The 21401-nt window shown below is 36.1% G+C and overlaps 1 protein-coding gene across 2 annotated transcripts in view; it reads right to left on the bottom strand.

Annotated features, from left to right (window-relative positions):
- Positions 1 to 5470: 5470 nt before the first annotated feature.
- nup214 (nucleoporin 214) overlaps positions 5471 to 21401 on the bottom strand; it is a 58106-nt gene continuing 42175 nt past the window's right edge. Inside the window, exons 30-36 of one of the 2 annotated variants that reach the window (XM_073840555.1) lie at positions 19900 to 19970; positions 19241 to 19400; positions 17907 to 18059; positions 17329 to 17503; positions 11089 to 11258; positions 5767 to 5800; positions 5471 to 5683 (exon numbers count right to left, since the gene is read on the bottom strand). In XM_073840555.1, the coding sequence (XP_073696656.1) occupies positions 5647 to 5683; positions 5767 to 5800; positions 11089 to 11258; positions 17329 to 17503; positions 17907 to 18059; positions 19241 to 19400; positions 19900 to 19970 (800 nt within the window). In that variant the 3' untranslated portion in view covers positions 5471 to 5646. The remainder of the gene's footprint in view (positions 5684 to 5766; positions 5801 to 11088; positions 11259 to 17328; positions 17504 to 17906; positions 18060 to 19240; positions 19401 to 19899; positions 19971 to 21401) is intronic. The other variant, XM_073840556.1, reaches the window with a different exon arrangement.

Here is a 21401-nt window from a genome sequence, read left to right as displayed (position 1 = left end):
TTGTAATCCACATAAAGATAGCATGTTGCACATATACCAGTTTTCCATTGAAAAAGCAGGATTGTAACTCTCTTTCAAATTTGAAGAAAAAAAAAGCTTTTTAACAGCTGGTATGTAGTTACTGCATTTGGATATCATGCGGTATGACCTCAAAAAAAAAAAAAAAAAAAGAAAAGAAAAGAAAAAAAAAAGAAAAGAAAATTGAGTTATTTCTACAACTGTTTATTTTTATTATAAATTTCATAGTGACCATTTGTTGGAAGCTTGTTTTGTTTAGGTGGCCAATTCTGTGCTTGTAAATTTTAATTTGAAAATACCATGTGGTGCAACCATCAAGAAACGGCCATTTTGGGACTTTTATGTTGTAATCCACATAAAGATAGCATGTTGCACATATACCATATACCAAAAAGCAGGATTGTAACTCTCTTTCAAATTTGGAAAAAAATAAGCTTTTTAACAGCTGGTATGTAGTTACTGCATTTGGATAAGAAAAAAAAATGATTTCTACCCGTGTTTATTTTTATTATACATTTCATAGTGACCTTTTGTTGGAAGCTTGTTTTGTTTAGGTGGCAAATTCTGTGCTTGTAAAATTTAATTTGAAAATATGTGGTGCGACCGCTGCAGTTTTTCATTACAGATGTATGTCCCAGATTGGCGTTTTTTGTGCTTTTATATTCAATTGATGGTTTATATACATAAAATACTACATTTTAATATCATTTGGAATAGATTTCAATGCAATTTGTGTCATTTCAGGAGGCTTATGTGGCTTTAAGAAAAAATGCAAAAATGAATTTTTTTTTTTTTTTTAGTAAATTTATTTAGGTAATTATGCATTTATTATTTATTTATTAATAACCATTTTAATCTATTTTAGCTGATTGCACTGCCAAGCAAAGTAAAATCAATGTTAATTCTGACCCTGCAGTCAAGCACAAACAAAAGATGTCATTTTCTACTGTAAAAAAAGATGTTTATCTCAGAACCTGAGCCAGCAACTTCCACTATTCTAAATTGACCCTCCTCAAAGATCTACTCCTCTTAGTCAATATTGCTACTTCTGACAAACCGTGGCACTTTTATGCCACACATCATGTTCTCATGCACTAAAAAACACCTCACGGAGCAAAGAAGACACTGACAATGTGCCGACATACAAGACAGACAGGTTACTTTTGGTATGAAACAAAACTGTTTTGTGGCTCTTTAATGTATCCCGACAGATCGTTGTAGCACCTCAGTTCAAGCGGCATGTGAACCGATCATCTCTTCCGAGTTATAGCACAAAATAAACATTAATGAACATCAGATGGTTTCTTGTTTCACCTGTGAAAAGACATTCAAGTCCACAGACATTAATCTACTCTTCTGTCTGGTTTGTTTGTGGGACAGAAATGGCGGATTTGGCGTCAGGATTGGTCAGATCGCTTGTTAATCAGAATCCTGGTGAATGGTCAATTGAGCAGCAAAGATTGTTCAGAAATAATGGGCTAAAAAAATGCCTGCAGTTAATGCTATGTGCTGCACTTTTCAGTTCTCTTTAAACAGATTTTTAATGATATAAGGTTGTGTCATGTGGTGCAACCAGTAATAGCAATAACTGTATTACATTGAAAATAAATGATCTAATTTCTTAGGATGAAATTTGAATCACTGCTTATGCGAATGGTATTGCTAACGCAGTTTTTATCAGTTTTATGCAATTTACAGGAAAAATAAGTCTGCTAACTACATTTAAGAAGGCCACTCTGACATTGTTGAACTAAGAGATTAAAAAAAAAAATGGCAAACTCATTACTAATACCATCTAAAAAATGTTAAGAATGTTAAAGAAAATGAATTTTAAAATTAATCATGGTTGGACCACACATTTAAAGGCTACAAATTCATCTAGATGAATAAAAAAAGCAGTAAAACCATTTAATAAAAAATTTTAATACGAATTTCAGACAGAAAGAGATTCCATTGATATCGTTCTGTCGAGACTCTAATATTCTCTTTGAGGAAACCATAAAGTTTGACTGTAATAACTGAGAAACTCTGAGATGGAGAAGGTAAGACGTACAGAGAACAAAGCGTGTCAGGCAGGCCTGACATTAATAAAACAGCATGTTTGATCTGGTTTTCCTGGATCTGACTCTCATTATCCGGTAGGGATTTACAGAGATGATGGAGAACAAGGACAGGATTACTAAAGGTGCTTCATCATCATCATCATCATCATGAGTAAATCTGCTGCAGGATTTTCCTGTTCTCAGTCAAACATCAGGAATGACCTGCAGCTTGTTGAATCACAACAGAGTCATGTAAAGAACATGGCACGTGAAGCAAGTCTGTAGGGTTCAGAATCTCTTCTAGAAGAATCTGGATCTGGATGTACTCCAGCACTTTCCCTTCCACAGGCATGTGAAGAGAGACTGCTGTGATGATAAGAGCCTGAGTGACTGACTGACTGACTGACTGACACACACACACACACACACACACACACACACACACACACACACACACACACACACACACACACACACACACACAAATTGTATGGCAGGATGTCAGGAGTGAACAACGAATATTGAAGCCTAATTTTTAAGATTTATGTATTTGAATTACATATAACATTTCCATGCATTTGGATTGCAGAGTTTTAACAAATTAACTTGATATACAACTATTTGAAACAGATCAGATTTCTGCAATAGTCCTAATAAATGGAATGAGGTTAAAATGCACATCAACCAGGTTGATACATTTTTCATCAATATTGCTTGTTCCACAACTATTGTATCTGCTGGCGTTCTTCTATGTCTATGGCAGCCCATTGAACCGCTTGTAGGAAAGTTCTGGAATTTGGCACACTAATAGAGGACAGTCTGAACTGTCACCACAGCAAATTTGGAGTCTTTAACTTAAACCCTCTAGTACCAACAACTGTCCAAAGTTGCACTTACATTTATGCTAACCATACATTTTATGCTTTTGAACCGTAAAGTTCAGATGGAAAATTGTCTCTTTTTTTTTTCGCTATTTTTAATAGTTTGTAAAACCTACTTTTTCGATCTGTCTGATTTTCACCAAAATTGGCTCAGATCATCTTCAGACCATGCTGGCAAAAAGTTATAGAATTCAACTTGATTCGTTAAACGGTTCTTAAATAATACACAAACAAATTTGATGAAAAGCATGCAAAAATGGATGTGCGGCTATAACTCCGCAATAGTTTGGCATATTGAGATCAAACTGATTTTAATATATTCTTTGGGTCATGAGAACATTGAAACTAATTTTGCCATGGCCAATGCCATTTTAATTTATGTTGAAAACTGACTTTTTTGAACTCCTCCTAGACTGTTGGTCCGATTTCCACCAAATTTGACTCAGATCATCTTCAAAGCACTCTGGGAAAAAGTTATGGATTTCATGTTGTTATACAAAATGCTTTCGTTTAATGCATCAAAGAATTTGCTGGAATCTTGCCAAAATGTGTTTGAGGCTGTATTATGGCGTTTAAATAGAGTCAAAAGTCGCGCGCACGAAAACCACGAGCACGTGAATGAAGCAAGCGCGCAAAACAGACCCACGCGAGGAAAATAAAAGTTAACTCGAGGAGCGAGCGCGTGTTGGTAGTCGCGCGAGCGCTCATGTGCAGTTGTGCGCGCTAGGCAGCAGGGGCTTGCGCCAGTATTCATTTCCGCTCCTAAATACTGTTCTGCGCGCTCGCAGGTGCACAGATGCGCTCTCGCGTTGTTATTTTCCACGCGTGGGTCTGTTTTGCGCGCCTACTTCATTCGCGTGCTCGTGGTTTTCGTGCGCGTGACTTTTGACTCTATTTAAACGCCATACTGTATTTCTCCAATGCTTTAACATATTTACACCAAACTTTATGTGCTATTGTCACCTCACACTGACCATGCCACATCAATATGGCAACAGCGCCACCTATTGCTCAAGAGTGATAAAACATTCATTAACCTTAAATTTTGATTACATTAACCTTTTTTTTAATGATAACTGGTCTCAAAATATTTCTTGGGTCATGCCGACAACATAGTAATTTTATGAATGCATTGGCATATTGTTATGAAACTCTTTATGTGTCTTCGGCACCATGTTCCAACAGTACGCAAAAAGTTTGTGGCCAAAAGTTATAATGGAATTTTCAAAAAAACGTATTACTAAATTGGCCTATTGCAATGAAACTGATCTCAATATATTCTTTGGGTCATGAGAACATTTTGCCATAGTCAGCCAAACTTCCTGTCACCAATTTTAATGGATACTGAAAGCCTACCTTTTCGAACTCCTCCTAGACTATTGGTCCGATTTCCACCAAATTTGACTGAGATCATCTTCAGACCATTTTGGCAAAAAGTTGTGGATTTCATGTTGATATACAAAACGCTAATCGTTTAACACATCATTTGCTGGAATCTTGCAAAAAATGTGTTTGAGGCTGTATTTCTGCAAAGCTTTAACATATTGACACCAAACTTTATATGTGCTATTGTCACCTCACACTGACCAAGCCACATTAATTTGGCAACAGCACAACCTATTGGTGAAGAGTGATAAACCATTCATTAACCATACATTTGAATTGCATTAGCCTTTTTGTAATGAGAACTGGTCTCAGTTTTCCTTGGGTCATGCCTACAACACAGACATCAGTTATGCCATAGTCGGGCGAATTTTGATTTGTGTTGAAAACATACCTTTTCAAACTCCTCCACAAGCTTTCGCCCAATTTTCACCAAAATAGTTGCATCATCTTCAGACTGTGCTGACAAAAATTTTTGGATTTTGTGTCGATAGACAAAACCGGTTTTGTCTGCAAAGCACAGTCAATATGTTGACATATTAACACCAAACTTTGTTTCTGCCAGTGCAACCTCACAAAGAACACACCACATCAATTTGATAACAACAACACCTATTAGTCAAAAGTGACAACACATTAAATCATATTACTAGTGGCTGTTTTTATAATTTGTCAGCCATTTTGTCGAAAATTATTCTAAAATAGCTTCAGAGTTTTTCTAATGCTCCATGTTATGCTTAGCTTATCATTTTGCCTCTAAAATATGGTCATGCAAAACAATATAAATATGTACTTTAAGTACTAAAAAAAATCTGCTAGTAATATGCATACTAATAAGCAACTAGTTAAGTGTCACCTTACATTCTAACTGAAGTTGTTTTCACAATGAACATATTTATGTTGATTCTAAGCAATTTGAATAAATGCAATTTGGAAAATGATTATTTAAATAAAACTGAACATGGAAATAGTCAATAAACTATGCAATGATTTTTGAGTTCAGAAATCTGACCCGTTTCATTGATGTATGCCTGACAAATATGCGTGACATTTGTTAGTTGTATATGTAACTGAAATGCATTTCAAATTAAGTCTAAAAGTTGCCTACAGCACAATTTTTTTAAAAGCAAGGACAAAAATGAGGCATATGGTCAACAGCGCTCGAGTTTATTTCTTATTGTGCAGTTGAAACAGAAGAAACACACTGAACATAAGACAGGAGGACATCAGCACACGTTAAGAACTCAAGTGTTCACTGCATATTCAATCCTGCGCACACACTAAAAAATCACATCAGATCAGATGACATCACTGTCTGATGATCAACTCCTCCAACTGCTGAACGTCTGAGACGAGGGTCTGGAAAACATCATCAGAGACCGAATGTGTGAGCAGAACTCTGACGGATGTGTGTGAAGGAAGGTGAATGACACAACACTTACTGGTTGGTGTTGGTGTTCCCAAAACCTCCAAAACCTACAGACACAGACATGATCAGAGTCAGACTTCATCTACAATGACAGGTAAAGTGGTAAAGAGGTCTGGAGTGGGTTTATCACTGTAACTAGGTAACGTGTGACATACAGCAAGCAAGCAGCTCTCGAGTCTGTCTGCAGCGGATGTTATCGCTGGAGATGCAGAGAATGCAAGAGCAGCAGAGATAAGAGCTCATGAGAAACAGGAGCTGCACTGACACAACTCAGCACTTCATAACAACCAGTGCTGCTCCTGGTATAATTAAAGTTCAAACTACTAAAAAATGTTTGTCATTCATTGAAATAAAGCTGAATGCAATGTAAAAATTTCTGCAATGCGTTTAAGCGCCATGTAAAAAAAATGAAAAATCGAAAATGATGAGATTTAAGTCATAATATTTTGAAAATAGTCTAAATATTTTAAGAATTAAGTAAAAATGACAAGAATAAAGTTAAAATATTTATAGAAAAATCTAAATTACAAGAATAAAGTCTAAAATTCACCACAGTGCTACAACTGCCCAGTCCTGCAGACTTGCTATTCAACTTCAGGAAGATCGGGCCCATTCTTTCGGAATATGCTTTACAACTCAATGTTCAAGCTCTTGTTCTGTCCAGGCTAGACTATTGCAATGCTCTTTCGGAAGGTCTTCCAGCCAGTTCTATCAAACCTTTACAATTAAACCAGAATACGGCTGCAAGATTAATTTTTAATAAGCCGAAAAGAACGCACATCACACCTCTCTTTATCAATTTGCACTGGCTACCAATAGCTGCTCACATAAAATTCAAGGCATTAATGTTTGCCTACAAAACCACCACTGGCTCTGCACCCCTTTACCTAAATTCATTCCTTCAGACTTATGTGCCTCTAGAAGCTCGCGGTTTGCAAGTGAACAGCGCATTATTGCAGCATCCCAAAGAGACACAAAATCACTTTCACAGACTTTCACATCAAATGTACCCTTCTGGAATGACCTGGCCAACTCAATCCGAACAGCTGAGTCCTTAGCCATCTTCAAGAATCGGCTGAAAACACATCACTTCCATCTTTATTTGACCCTCTAACTCTAGCACCCACTATTCTAATTATATTCTAAAAAAATAAAAAAATAAAAATCTATTTTTAGGCTTCTAACACTAGCTTGCTTTTTCTTTTTTTAATTTGATCTATTTTCTTTTTATTTATTATTTAGTTAGAAAAACCTTGATATGTGTTCTGCGTTAGTCTAAATGAGACTTGTCACAGCACGTGCATGTTATTGCTCTTTTGTTGATTTTGACTGCTTCCATTGTCCTCTTTTGTAAGTCACTTTAGATAAAAGTGTCTGCTAAATTTCTAAATGTAAGTATTTCATGAATAAAGTCAAAACATTTTGTGAATAAAGTCGAAATGTTTCATGAATGAAGTTGAAATTATGAGAATAAAGTCGAAGTGTTGAGAATGAAGTTAAAATCTTTTGAGACTGAAGTCAAAAATTATGAGAATTAAATCATAGCAATTAAAGTTAGAATATTTTGAGAGTATAGTGTGCACATGCAAATGGCCCAGATTGGGAGCATTGGGATGATTTGCCAGGCCACCAGAATTTATTTGAATATACAGTCATGTAAAAAAGTTCGGACACCCTATTGAATTGGGTCGTGCAACAGAAAAATTATCCCAAGCACACCAGCAAATCTACAACAGATCATCAGCAAGTCTGAGTGCCTCTATAAAAGCATAAGCTTTGGCAGTTGGCAGCTGGTCTGGAGCCTTCAGGTGTGTGTTAAAATGCCAAGGAGGTAATACATGAGCAATCATCTTAGAGAAGCATTTGTTGCTGCCATCAATCTGAGAAGAGTACTACGGCCATTTCCAAACCATTTGAAGTTTATTCACAAGTGGAAGACATTTAAAACAGACACCTCTCCTTCCAAGATCAGACTGTGTAATGCTCAGAGAAACCAAGAACTGCACCTCAGACTCTACAGGCCTCAGTTAACATGAGAATACCATTAGAAAAATATAGGACAAAAACGGCACATTTAGATAGCTTGGCAAAAGGCAAGCCTCTTCTATCTAAAAAATAAAAACATGGCAGCACAGTTGAGGTCTGCAAAGTTGCATCTGAACAAAACAAGTCTTCTAGAATAACGTCCTCTGAACAGATGAGACCGAAGTGGAGATGTTTGGCCATAATGTACAGTGCCAAGTTTGGTGAAAACCTGAAGAGCACTTCGGCACAAACACCTCATACCAAAAGACGAGCATGCTTGAGGAGGGCTGATCATTTTGAGCTTGTTTTGTAGCCACAGGACCTGGGCACCTCACAGTCATTGAGTCGGCCATGAACTCCTCTGTATATCAAAGTATTCGAGAGTCAAATGTGGCCACAATTTGGACATGCAACAGGATTATGATCCCAAGCACACCAGCAAATCTACAACAGAATGGCTGAAAAGAATCAATGTGTCGCAAAAGCCCAGAGCTCATCCTAAATCAAATGCTGTGGGGTTAGAGCTGTGCATGAACAAATGCCCACAAACCTCAATAAACTGGAGCAACTTTGAAAAGAAGAGTGGTCCAAAATTCATCCAGAACAATGTGAGAGACCGATAAAGTAACATGCTTCAAGTCATTGCTGCTGAAAGTGGCTACAGGCAATTGACTCTTCGGGTGTCCTAACTTTGTCACACATGGCCTTTCCTCTTGGCTGTATTTTTCTTAAATAAATAATGACACTGTGTGATATGTCATGTGATGTTTATCTGAGGATTTATTTTACAAATTTTAAGACCTGCCAAGTACCAGATAATCCGGAAAACCATGGAATTCAATAGGGCGTCCTAACTGTTTCACATGACTGTCTGTGGGATTATTAGCAAAATTGGTAGCACTTCACAATAAGTGTACATGAATAATCATGTGCTAACGCCTGAATTAATACCTAATTCATCACATACTAATTATTATCAAAGGCGTTAACTAATTGTGAACTAGAGCTATTCTTAACTACGACTGGAGTCATACGGATTCATGGATGATTAACGGCAGCCTTAACTACATGTTAGTACATGTTTGATAGTTAATGTACTAGTTAACATTTGTGGGTAAACTAAATCAAACATCTCTTTAAGAAGGAATAAGAAATACCCTGACTTTGAAATTAAATTAAAACTATCATAATTTGAGGATTTGACATCTTTGACATGATGTTGATCCTCTTCATCAAGTGTAGAAAACACTAAATAAACTAATGACTGATCTTTAATGTTCTTCTCTTTCACAATAGGGTGAGTTTAAAGTGATTATTACATAGATTAATAAAAAATAAAAACCCGAAACCACAAAGAACATTTGTAGAATAATTCCTAAAGAAATGCTCAAACTGGTGCTCGAAAAACATTCAATTTATTCTCGTAATTATGACTTTATTCTCAAAACATTTCAACTTTATTCTCGTCAAAATTTTGACTATCCTCAAAACACTTTGAATTTATTCTCATCATTTCAGCTTTATTCTCTTAATATTACGACTTTAAACTTGTCATTTTTAATTTTTTTATGTGGCACTAAAATGCTGTCATAAAAAACAAGGCTTAAAAAATTTACAACATAGAAATCACAACTAAAATGTGATTAAAAAGCACATTAAAAAATAAGAAAATTCTGGTTAATCAATATTTCTTGTTCCACAGCTGGTCATATTTTAACCATGTTTGTACTTGTCACATTTTATTTCAAGGTCAAATTCTAATAACAATGACTTTTGCCAGAATAAACCCCAAATTTGCTGGTTATTTTTTATTTAGTAAGGTAGTTGTTAACTCAGAGTGCAATTAGAATTAAAACCACTAAAAAATGGTTGTCATTGACTGAAATAAAGCTGAATGAAATTTAAATATCACATTAACAACTACACTTATTTTAAGATAAAAATGATTAATGTTGCCCTTAATAATTAAGTTTGGGTTAAAGTAAAAACATTTTTTTAAACGAATAAAAGCGCTAAATTACAAAAAATATTTATATTAATAATAATAATAATAATAATAATAATAATACCACCATTATTATTATTATTTATTTTTTATTAAATAAATATATTTACAAAAGCATCAAATAATAACAACTAAAATTAGAAACATTATGCATTTTTTTAATTAAGTGTAAGCTTAGGCTTTACTTAATTACTAAAACTAAAAACAAAGCTTAAAACAGCAGCACATAAAAAAAAAAATCTGAAAACATCTGAAAAAAGAAACCTAACAGAAGATAAGCTTGACAAATAAAATGTAACTGACAGAATTATCAAAACTAAAATTGGAATTGAAACAGAAAATATAAAAATAATCAAATGATTAAGGTTAGGTAATGAATTAATTTGTTCACTAGGAGTATTATTTAAATAGAATCTGACTACAGATTTTGGTTTGGTGAATTAATTTCATTAGAGTAGTTCACTTTCAGAACAAAAATGTACAGATAATGTACTCACCCCCTTGTCATCCAAGATGTTCATGTCTTTCTTCAGTCGTAAGGAAATTATGTTGTTTGAGTAAAACATTTCAGGATTTCTCTCCATATAATGGACTTCTATGGTGCCCCCGAGTTTGAACTTCCAAAATGCAGCATCAAATGGTGATCCCAGCCGAGGAAAGAAGGGTCTTATCAAGCAAAACTATTTAAAAAAAAAAAATAAATAAATAAAATGTATATACTTTTTAACCTCAAATGCTCGTCTTGTCTAGCTCGGCAAGACGAGCGTTTGAGATTAAAAAGTATATAAGTTGTAAAGGTTTTTAGAAAATAACTAATCATTTTGCTAGATAAGACCCTTCTTCCTCAGCTGGGATCATTTAGAGCCCTTTGAAGCTGCATTTAAATCGTATTTTGGAAGTTCAAACTCAAGGGCACCATAGAAGTCCATTATATGGAGAGATTTCCTGAAATGTTTTCCTCAAAAAACACCATTTCTTTACAACTGAAGAAAGAAAGACATGAACATCTTGGCTGGGGGTGAATACATTATCTGTACATTTTTGATCTTAAAGTAAACTACTCCTTTAAGAAGCATTTGTCCAAACTTGTGAGTGTTGCAGTAATGGGAGATTAGCATGTAAAATGCTGAGGCATGTTGTGATAGTCCAGATTTCTAGTGGTGTTTGATTACACTGAACCAGAAGTACACAGCATGTTATCGCCTCTAAAACTAGTCCTGCTGCGGCTATATGGGGAAGCACAATAACAGCAGCATTTGATGCTGAGAAGCTGTGAACTCCTGACCGCTTTCTCTGTGATCTCACCTCCTGACTGGCCGAAGCCGGAGAAAGCACCGCTCTGATTGCCGAATCCTGACGGTGGCGGCGGCTGCTGCTGCTGTTGTTGCTGCTGCGCCAGACTGCCGAACGAAGGCGGCGCCGCGGTCGACCCTGCTAGAGAGCCAAACGATGGCGCACTCTGAGGAGATGCGAACCTGAAACACAATCAGAAGCAAACGGCACGTCAGAGGCTGAACATGTGACACAAATGGCAGCGGGTTTATTTGGGTGAGTTATGCGGCGCGGCACAGGTGCGAAACACACACACAGAATAGATCACAGCACACATCACTAAAATAGGCCGGCACCTCTGAACTCATCCGTCATAACACGACTCAGATTTACTCACAGTTTTATAAGCACTAGACCCTCGTGTGTAAAAATAGCTGCAGTTGTTTCTAAACTAGCCTGCTATTTCCCTCTAATTTAATTAGTAAGAATCTAATTTAAAGAAGAGTGTCTGGTATCACGATCTGTTCAAGTGCTTCACTTCATTTGCATACTTATTTGTTGCTCTTGATCAAGTGTTTTGTTCTTGGATTCATTTCTGTTCATTTGCTACAAACACATGAAGACTGTTTTTTATTCAAGCGCTGTGTCTGTGTTTGTTCATTTCATTCTGCTCACATGATTGATGATCAATACCCATGAATTATTCCACTGGAGTCTCAGTGTCTCGTCTCTCTTCTCACATCTCTCCGTCTTGTCTTATTGTGATGCTTTAAAATTCGTTTTCTGACATTTTCTGTTCTTTTTAAGTTTTACTTTGGTAAATGATTCTCAAATAGAGAAACACTACAGTCTGGGTTTCTTATGTTTACATTTGGCAAAAATAAGAAAGCATACCAAATTATTTGTCTAAAATTCTGTAAATGATGGAACGATTCAGACTGAAGGGTTAGTTAATCCGAATTCTGAATTCAAATCATTGTAGAGTTTTTAAAATTAATTAAGATCTGCACAAATAAAATGTTTGATGGTTTAACATTTAAAAATAAAATTAAGAAAACAGTGTTGTCATTTCACAGTTGCATTTAAAATTAAACTATTATATTTTTCCTAAATAATATATATATATAAAGTTATAAAGCTTTACTGTTTTTGCTGTACTTTGGATCAAATAAATGCTTCTTTAAAAACTACACAAAAACTTACTGTTCAAAAACTTTGAGTGTATTTTTAGTCAATTTAAAGTAAAGATCAATGATTAAATAAACTGCCCTAAGCATAACGTAAGTCAAAACCACTCCAATCCACTTCAGTCCAGCAGAAATATATTCATGTTTGTATTTCACTTTATCTCCATGCAAATCACACATTGATAATAGTGTTGAGAAGCTGAACATACAGCTAGGGCTGCAACGATTCGTCGACGTTGTCGACAAAAATCGATAATAGAAATAGTCGACAATGAATTTCATTGTCGATGTTGTCGCCAGACAACCGAGTGAGGCATCTTTCTGCTGAGAGTCGCACATACGCAGCTTCTATGCTGAGCGATAACATACAGAAATGGCGGCGTCCAACGCAGCAGCTGCGCGTACCAAAACACGCCCGTTTCACACATACTCCGTCTGCAGTGCGTTTTTTTTTTCCACACCCATGTTATCGGATTAGAACGTTCACAATGTACGGACTGCAAACGCGTTCTGTGTGAAAGCAAAACGAGTCTGTGCTTCTTCTGCACCGCATACGTAACGCACACGGACTGTAGACGCACTGCAGACTGAGTATGTATGAAACAGGAGTAAAGTTTGGGAGCATTTTAGCCTGCTACGGCGAATTAAAATATTACCTGCATGGTTTGTAAAGCAGTCCTTGCGCATCACTGCAGCACCTCTGTGATGCAAGAACATTTAAAGAGAAAGCACGTCGGACAGTTGAATGAAACGGAGTTTGGCTGGCCTCGGTAAGATTTAAATAACATGGAAGCCAATACGTTTTGTTTTGGATATACATTTTTGTTTACTGTTTTATTGCTGCTGATGGTTTACAGGAAGAAAATGTTTACTTGATTTTAATTTATTTTTTCTTATAAAACAAATGTGCCTGTCCATTAAAAAAATTATAGAGTTTCTTAATTTATGCATTTATGTCTGTACTGACCGAGCACTGTGCCTAATTGGTTTTAGACAGGGCATTTTTATTTACTTTTAGTATGAATTGGCCTATCAGCAGCAAAATATGCATTTTTTATTGAAGTACCCCCTTCTTTCTTGTGTTTACTATAATTTTCCACATAATTAAAGCAATCTCATGCTAAATTTGAGAAAAATTGAATAATTATCCGATTAGTCGACTAATCGTTTCAATAGTCGGTGACTAGTCGACTATTAAAATAGTCGTTAGTTGCAGCCCTACATACAGCAGGCACACACACACACACACACACACACACACAGGTTTACATGTTTTATGGGGACATTCCATAGGCGTAATGGTTTTTATACTGTACAAACCGTATTTTCTATCGCCCTACACCTACCCTACACCTAAACCTAGCCCTCACAGGAGATTGTGCAAACTTTTACTTCCTCAAAAAAAGTCATTGTGCATGATTTATAAGCCTGTTTCCTCATGGGGACCTGAGAAATGTCCCCACATTTGGTCCCCACAACGTGATGAATACCAGACCACACACACACACACACACACACACACACACACACACACACACACACACACACGAGATTCTTGATTTCTCTTACGGCCTGTAATCTCACACACAGACACACATAATCTCTGCATAACCTACATCCTGCATCACTCCTGACAAAACCTCTCATATGACCCGCTGCTCCAGACGAAAATGACAATAATCCAATATTTAATTTTCTCATTCTGAGCGTTTGCACACGTCACGACAATCCGCTGGTCAACATCATCTGATCAACTCAAGACACAAAATGCATGCACTTCATCCATTCTGCTAACATGAACAACAAAACATAGCTCTGATCCCATTCAATCAGCTTCACTGCACTGTCACGCTTTTATCCAGTGTTTTAATGCAGTGGGCGATTCTGCTTTCATAACATTCTTTCAAACTAGTTGAAAGTGAAAAATACATTGAAAATACTGACAAAGCAGTGCGTTTGTTTCTCCACTTCAGCAGCACTTACATACACCAATCTGTTCAGTTTTATTCCTCTCTATTTTCTGAAGGCTTTTCCTGAAGGGTTTCTTCATTTATCATGCACAATAATGTACACATTTTATTCCATGGTGAAAACATGTTTTCTGTCTGTTGGCAGTATTTTATAGGGATGTACCCAATTTTTTAGCCGTCAAAAAAGGCATTTTCTGTGTTTGGCTACAAATACAAACCGAAAATATAGCTGCTAGGAGCAATTACCTAGGTTCGAGCAAATAAGGCTTATATGGCTCCTATGCTGTTAGTGTGTAGGGCAACATGAAATAAATGGCTGACACCAGAACATATGATGCTGTTTACTTAGATTTGTGAAGTTTTGAGTTTTCTTACAGGATGTATAGGTTTTGGTTACACTAGATCATTCATGTCCATATTATAACTCGCCAAATGCAAATGTTCAACTTTTTAAAATAATTATTGATATAGAGTCTAGAGAATTGTACTGCAGGGGTTTTATTGATTTTGAGTTAAATACCTAGGACTAGGCCACAAAAGTTTTATCAAATATCAAAAATTTTAAGAAAAGTTGGATCGACATGTGTTCCAAAAGGCAAAGTTGTTCAGAATGGGAGAATCTATCAGTGTTTGTGTGAATATATGAGGATTTTTTTTAGCTATTTGAGGCCATTTACCATAGAAATTGTTTTGAAGCCTTTTTAACCGTTATAGTGCCATCTATGGTCCGATCTTCATGGAACTTTGCATGCTTGTTAAGAGTCATCTGACACGTTTTTAAGAACTTTTATAAAGTTTTGAGTTTTCGTTCAGGATTTATAGGCTGTTGGGTATACTTGGTCACGCCCCTTTTCTAAATTACCCAGTTATAGCAATCGAAAGACCAAATTCAACATTTTTTGATAATTATTGATCTAGACTCTAGAAAGTCCAGAGAATTGCAATGCAGTGGTTTGAGAATGAGCAAAAAACATACGACTAGTTTGCAAAAGTAGGTTTTTAACATATTTGTGAACAATTAATGAAGCTCTATCAAATGCTATGCATATTATGTGGATGCGTAAAACACCACGTGATTACAAAGGCAAAAAACAAAAATGCCAACTAGAGGGCGATTTCTTTCAAAATTCTTATGGACCTTTAGGGCCATGAGTCAAACGTGCCCACCTAGTATCATTCTGATTGGCCTTTGTTAACCTTGTCTAATAGGGGCCCAAACTTCATTGGCCGATAGCAGCCATGTTTTTTTGAGATACTCCAATGTTCTCATACACCTTTATGGCACATTGGACAAAGACACTGCATACTAATAGTCAGGTCAATTGGACTAACGCTTGCATAGTTATGACTGTTCTTATGTTTTTTTTTTTACCCCGTCTCATAGTGTCATTATATTGCCAGTGGCAGAGTTGCACAATTTATTTTATTTGACCAAAGACTGAGCTCACACATAGTTGTTCTGAGTTTGGTGGAGTGGCCCGCCCCCTTTGTGACCTTGAGTTGAAAGATGAACTTTTTTTTTTTGATAATTATTGATATTCACTGTTCAGGGAAAATTTCTGCACTGGTTTGGTTCCAGTTGGGTAAAAAGCTTAGGACTAATTGGGACAAATTTCAAATTGGCGGAAAATTCTGCATACTGGAAATGAAATCTGAGATAGCCATTTTGTTTTGATTGAGCCAAGGATTCCAATTATATAAGACAATTGAGTATTTGACAAAAGGTCTATGATTTAGGAGACATTTCACATTTTAGCTTGCTGTAGCGCCACCTATAGGCCGATTAGGGTGAGGCTTTGTCAGGTTCTTGCCATATTGAGCTCAATCATTTGGCCAAGTTTCAAGTTTCGTAGCCTTACGGTTTGGTCTGCACAATCCGTTTTACAGCGGAATAATAATAATAATAATAAAAAATCTTACCAGTTTCAAAAGGGTTTCAGCGCTATGTGTTTGAATAAACGTATGCCTCCTTGCCTATTGTATATGCCTCTGTGCTCAGCGCTCAAGCCGTTATCACAGCGTCACCCCAAAAAAGGTTAATCATATCAGCTGTATGGAAATACTTTGAAGTGTCTGTTCAGTGAAAAATATCAAGAGGGGGTATGGTGCCAAAGCACTTTTCCATGACAGCTTTGATACACCACCTATAAACAAGTTTAGTAAAGCTGGCAACATATTCACTGATTCAGATTTTCCAGATCGATAACCTAAACATTGTTACTATCCAAATACAGTTTTTGCAATCGCAGTAACGTAGAGAACGAGTTACAATCCTTCCTCTGCACTGAACGAAATACATTGATTTCTAAGAACAGGCAGCTGAGAGACAAGTCCGAAGGGACTGTCTGCAAAGTGCAAAATCTGAAAAGAGTGACTACAAAAATAGTCAATAACTACTTTTTAAGAAAACTTGTCATGTCTTTATATACTTTGCTTAATTCACTGGGGAAGTATGGTGATATCTGTTAGTTTAAGATTAGTTTTACCCTACGTAGTGTCTAATATTGATGTATAAAATAGTTTTCCTTTGTGTGACAGAATTCTGTGATTCAGTCATGTTTTTCATGTCACAGAAACCATGTGGCTCTGGTAGGGTCTTACATACATTCACATTAAAGGAGACCTATTATGCAAAAATCACTTTTATAAGAACTTTGAACACAGTTCGGCCGCACTGTGCGAAAACAATCAGCTCATATTTTTTTTTTATAATCCCAAAATATTATAAACCATCTCTCTGAACAAGCGATACCAGATTTCTCCACAAGTACAACGTCATCGTCAAGAAAATCTCACCCATTTGTGACAATCTCTGCCCCATTAGCATAGACAGAGACCTGAGAGAAAAGCAGCAGTCCGCCAATACTATTTTCTTACTGTAGCTGTTGGAGATATACAATGTCAGCGTGTTTTGGCTCATACCCTAAAAGCAGAAATATTAACAAGCCATAAAAATTTATCTGTTAGTTATTTTGAGCTTAAACCTCATATACACCCTTTGGGGACATCAGAGACTTATGTTACATCTTGTAAAACGGGGCATAATAGGTCACCTTTAAATCACTATTACACTGGATGAGGCAGCGGTTTCACAGACTAAACCAACTGAGACTCACCCGAATCCCCCGACATTGGAGGCCGTGGTTCCCTCACCGAACACCTTCCCTGGGGAGGAGCCCAGCTGACTGGTGAAGGAAGGGGCGGAGCCAAACCCACCCGTCCCGCCGAACGCTGGAGATCCGCCGAAAGTCGGAGGACTGCCGAAGACAGGCGCGCTCGCGAAAGCAGCTGCTACACAACAGACCAGAAGTACAGATCAGCATCAGCTCAGACAGCAGAACTGGAAGCAAACTGCCATTGTTCAGGAAAGAGCGTTGCCCACTAAGCACTCTGAAATTACAGCCAGCTGAATAATTCAGTGAGTCATGTCATTGAATTACATTTTCTGGATCACCGACATTAAAGTAAATGCCTGTTTGGTTTCAGGAAAGATTCAAGCTGACTCTAAAAGACAAATGTGACTAAGCTGATCTTCTTTATCAAAAACTGAGACAATAATGAATTAATAATAATAATAATAATAATAATACAGATAATAGCAAATTAATAACAAAAGTAATGAACAGTTCTTGGCATTAAAATGTCCACTTATTTATATGTCATACTGGATCTTGTTGTGTGGTGTGTGTTTGACCTGGTTTGGTGGGTGTAGAGAATGATCCGAAGCCCTGTGCGGCCACAGATCCCGTACCAGAGCTGAATGAACCACTAGGTTTCTGTTCTCCAAACGAATTGCCACCGAAACTAAAGCCCTTTGCTCCACTGTTCCCAAACAAGTTAGATGGACCTGCCAGAAACAAACCATACAAGAACTTCAGCAATAATGCAGAGGAGAGGCTCTCTGGCGCTTAAAACAGAACAATCACTCAAGACACTTTTTAAATGTTGTTCTCATTAATTTATTTCAGTTCATTATTTTAATACAACTTTAATTTAATGCCACTTTAAAAAAAATAAAATCTAGGATTAGGAGATTAAAGTCTAGGAGAACAATATTATGAGAATAAAGTCGATATACTACATGAATCAAAATATTTAGAGAATAAAGTTGAATTTACGAGAACAATGTCGAAAAATTAAAAGAGGATAAAGACGAAATATTAAGAGAAAAGGCAAAATATTTTAAAAATGAAGTCAAAATTATGTGAAAAGTCTAAATATTTCTAAAATAAAGTTTGAGAATAAAGTCAAAATCACAAGTCAAAACACAAGAATGAAGAGGAAATATTTCAAGAATAAAGTCGAAATACTACAGGAATAAAGTTGAAATATGTTGAGAATGAAGTTGAAATTACACGACTTTAATAAAGAAAAAAAAGTCGAAATAATGAGAATGGAGTAGAAATATTTAAAGAATAAAGTCAAAACATTATGAGAAAAGTCAAAATATTTAAAAAAGAAAGTTAAAATTACGAGAATAAAATCCCAAAATTATGAGAATTTTGAGAATAAAGACGAAAATTTTACGAGAAAAGCTGAATTTACAAGATTAGTCAAAATTATGAAAAAGTTGACTTATTTTGAGAATGAAGTTGAAATTAGGAGAATGAATAAAAATATTTTGAGATCAAAGTTGAAATATTAAGATATTAAACAGTATAGCTTAATTTAGCCTAATTGGACGCAACAATATTCAAATAAATTCTGGTGGCCTGGCAATTTCTCCCGGTGCTCTCAATTTTTTTTAATAACTTTATTCTCGTAGCATTTCAACTTTTTTCCCGTAGTATTTCAACTTTATTCTTGTAGTATTCTCATAGTATTTCGACTTTAATATTATAATTTCGATTAAAAAAAAAAAAAATTACGTGGTACTAAAACGCTGTGATATTTTAGCATATCACATTAAAGTTGAAGTTTTTTCTTAATATTTTATTTTAGTTCAAACTTATTTTACCTCCAGTAAAGAATTGTATGGTTAAGTTTAATACAATAACCCTGGTACAAGTAAATATTAGTGTGATTCACCTGTATTAATGGGTTGACCGAATCCACCTGGGGCTTGTGATCCAAATGGGTTTTTGTTGGCAGCATCTTCACTGGGTTTTCCTCCAAGACCACTGAAAAACCCTGATCCTGCTGAAGCATTTCCAGTGTTTGACCCGAACAGATTTCCGCTGGGCTGAGCCTGATTACAAAATCAAAATCACATCCATACTTAAGACTCAAGCACATAAAAACCTGCAATTGGTATTTCAACTATATTGCTGTGTGGAAGGAGTGTTTGATCTGATCTATGAATATTAATAAACTAATAAATATCATATTGCTTTGTTTAAGGCATTTTCAGACCATGCCAAAACCAGTCTGCAGTATTTTAAAAAGGTTTCAAGTCTCACTGGCTTGGGATAAAGGCATGAAAACCTGAAATTTGCTTCTGAAAAATGGAAATATGCAGCCAATATGCTTTTCAGGTTACTCAAAGCAGTCATTCAGCAGACTGACAGCTCGTCTTGTTTCAGAGGCCTGCAGCAAAGAGAAACTCTGAAACTTTTATCTGGCTCCAGCCTCCATTGCATGCTGATGAAACCTCATCACTGCATCTGAGACTCGAACACGTGTCCAGCTGTATAACGCGCCTGCTTTAGCAGATGAAGAGCTGATAATGTGTTTTGTAAGGACTGTACCTGTCCAAAGACGCTGGCTCCGCTGGCCTGCTGTCCAAACATGGATGGGTTGGAGGTGCTGCTGCCAAACACTGAACAAAAAACACAAAAATATATTCTTTAGCACTAGATGAAATCAGTCTTAGAAGTATTACATGCATACAGCTGAGGTCAAACGTTTACATCCTCCTTTCAGAACCTGCAAAATGGTAATTATTTTACCAAAATAAGAGGGAACATACAAAATGCATGTTATTGTTTATTTAGTACTGACCTGAATAAGATATTTCACATAAAAGATGTTTACTTTTAGTCCACAAGAGAAAATAATAGTTGAATTGAATAAAAAAAAAAAGGCCTTGTTCAAAAGTTTACATTCCCTTGATTTTTTTTTTATACTGTGTTGTTACCTGAATGAACCACAGCTGTGTTTTTTACTGATATTTTTAATTTTAATTTGAGTTTCTTGTTTGTTCTGAACAGTTAAACTGCCTGCTGTTCTTCAGAAAAATCCTTCAGGTCCCACAAATGCTTTGGTTTTCTAGCTATTTTGTGTATTTGAACCCTTTCCAACAATGGTTGTATGCTTTTGAGATCCAATGCATATTACTAATCAAAAATTACATTTTGATGTATTTATGGTGGAAAATGTACTAAATATCTTCATTGAACATGATCATTACTTAATATCCTAAGATGAAGGAATATGTTGACCCATACAATGCATTTTTGCCTATTGCTACAAATATACCAATGCTACTTAAGACTGGTTTGTGTCACATATGTATCTTACCATGCACAATCAAATGCAGAATTAAACAAATGTGCAGCGATTTGTACAAATACAGACATGTTTGTGAATACAAATCATGTATTAGTGTATCTGAGTTTGTGGACACAACAAAATGTGTATTTTTAGATTAAAACATTGACTTTCAACTGTCTTTGTGCTCCTCTATCCGTCTGATTCAGTAATGCACAGTTCATCTCAAATGTCATTGATTATCCAGAACACAATATGCAGTCTAAGATGAACCGCACAGATACGTCTGCATCACTTCAATCAGCACATTCTTTAGAGTTCTATGTGGCTCTAAACAAGCAGAGAGTAAACAGGTGTGAACAGGGCATCCTACAGTGTCACTGAAGCTCAGAGGTTAGTAGTTAGAGACTCAGCTGTTTATAATGTGGAAGTCTCAGGATCTCGGAGTATTCATAGGAATGGGAGTAATCCTGGCCTGAGGACACGCCTGAGACTGCTGCACATTCCAGTGCTGGACGATCACATCCATGGCCCTGACACTCATGACACATGAACAATACTCGATCACTAGTATGTGTTTTATGTGTGCTGAATGTTGTCCCTGGTACAGCGAACAAAATCTGCTCTATCGCGGACAATACAGAAATTAATCTCACCAGGGTAAAAAATGTGACAGATCCAACCCCTCAGAATTGTTTTAATATCAGCTTTAAAATGGATTTACAGTAATTTTTTAGTATGATTTTCGGGGGGAAAAGCT

This window comes from Garra rufa, chromosome 5 (assembly GCF_049309525.1).
Source record: "Garra rufa chromosome 5, GarRuf1.0, whole genome shotgun sequence".
Classification (NCBI taxonomy): domain Eukaryota; kingdom Metazoa; phylum Chordata; class Actinopteri; order Cypriniformes; family Cyprinidae; genus Garra; species Garra rufa.
Note: the sequence above shows the minus strand (reverse complement) of the source record. Positions and strands in the feature narration are given on the sequence as shown.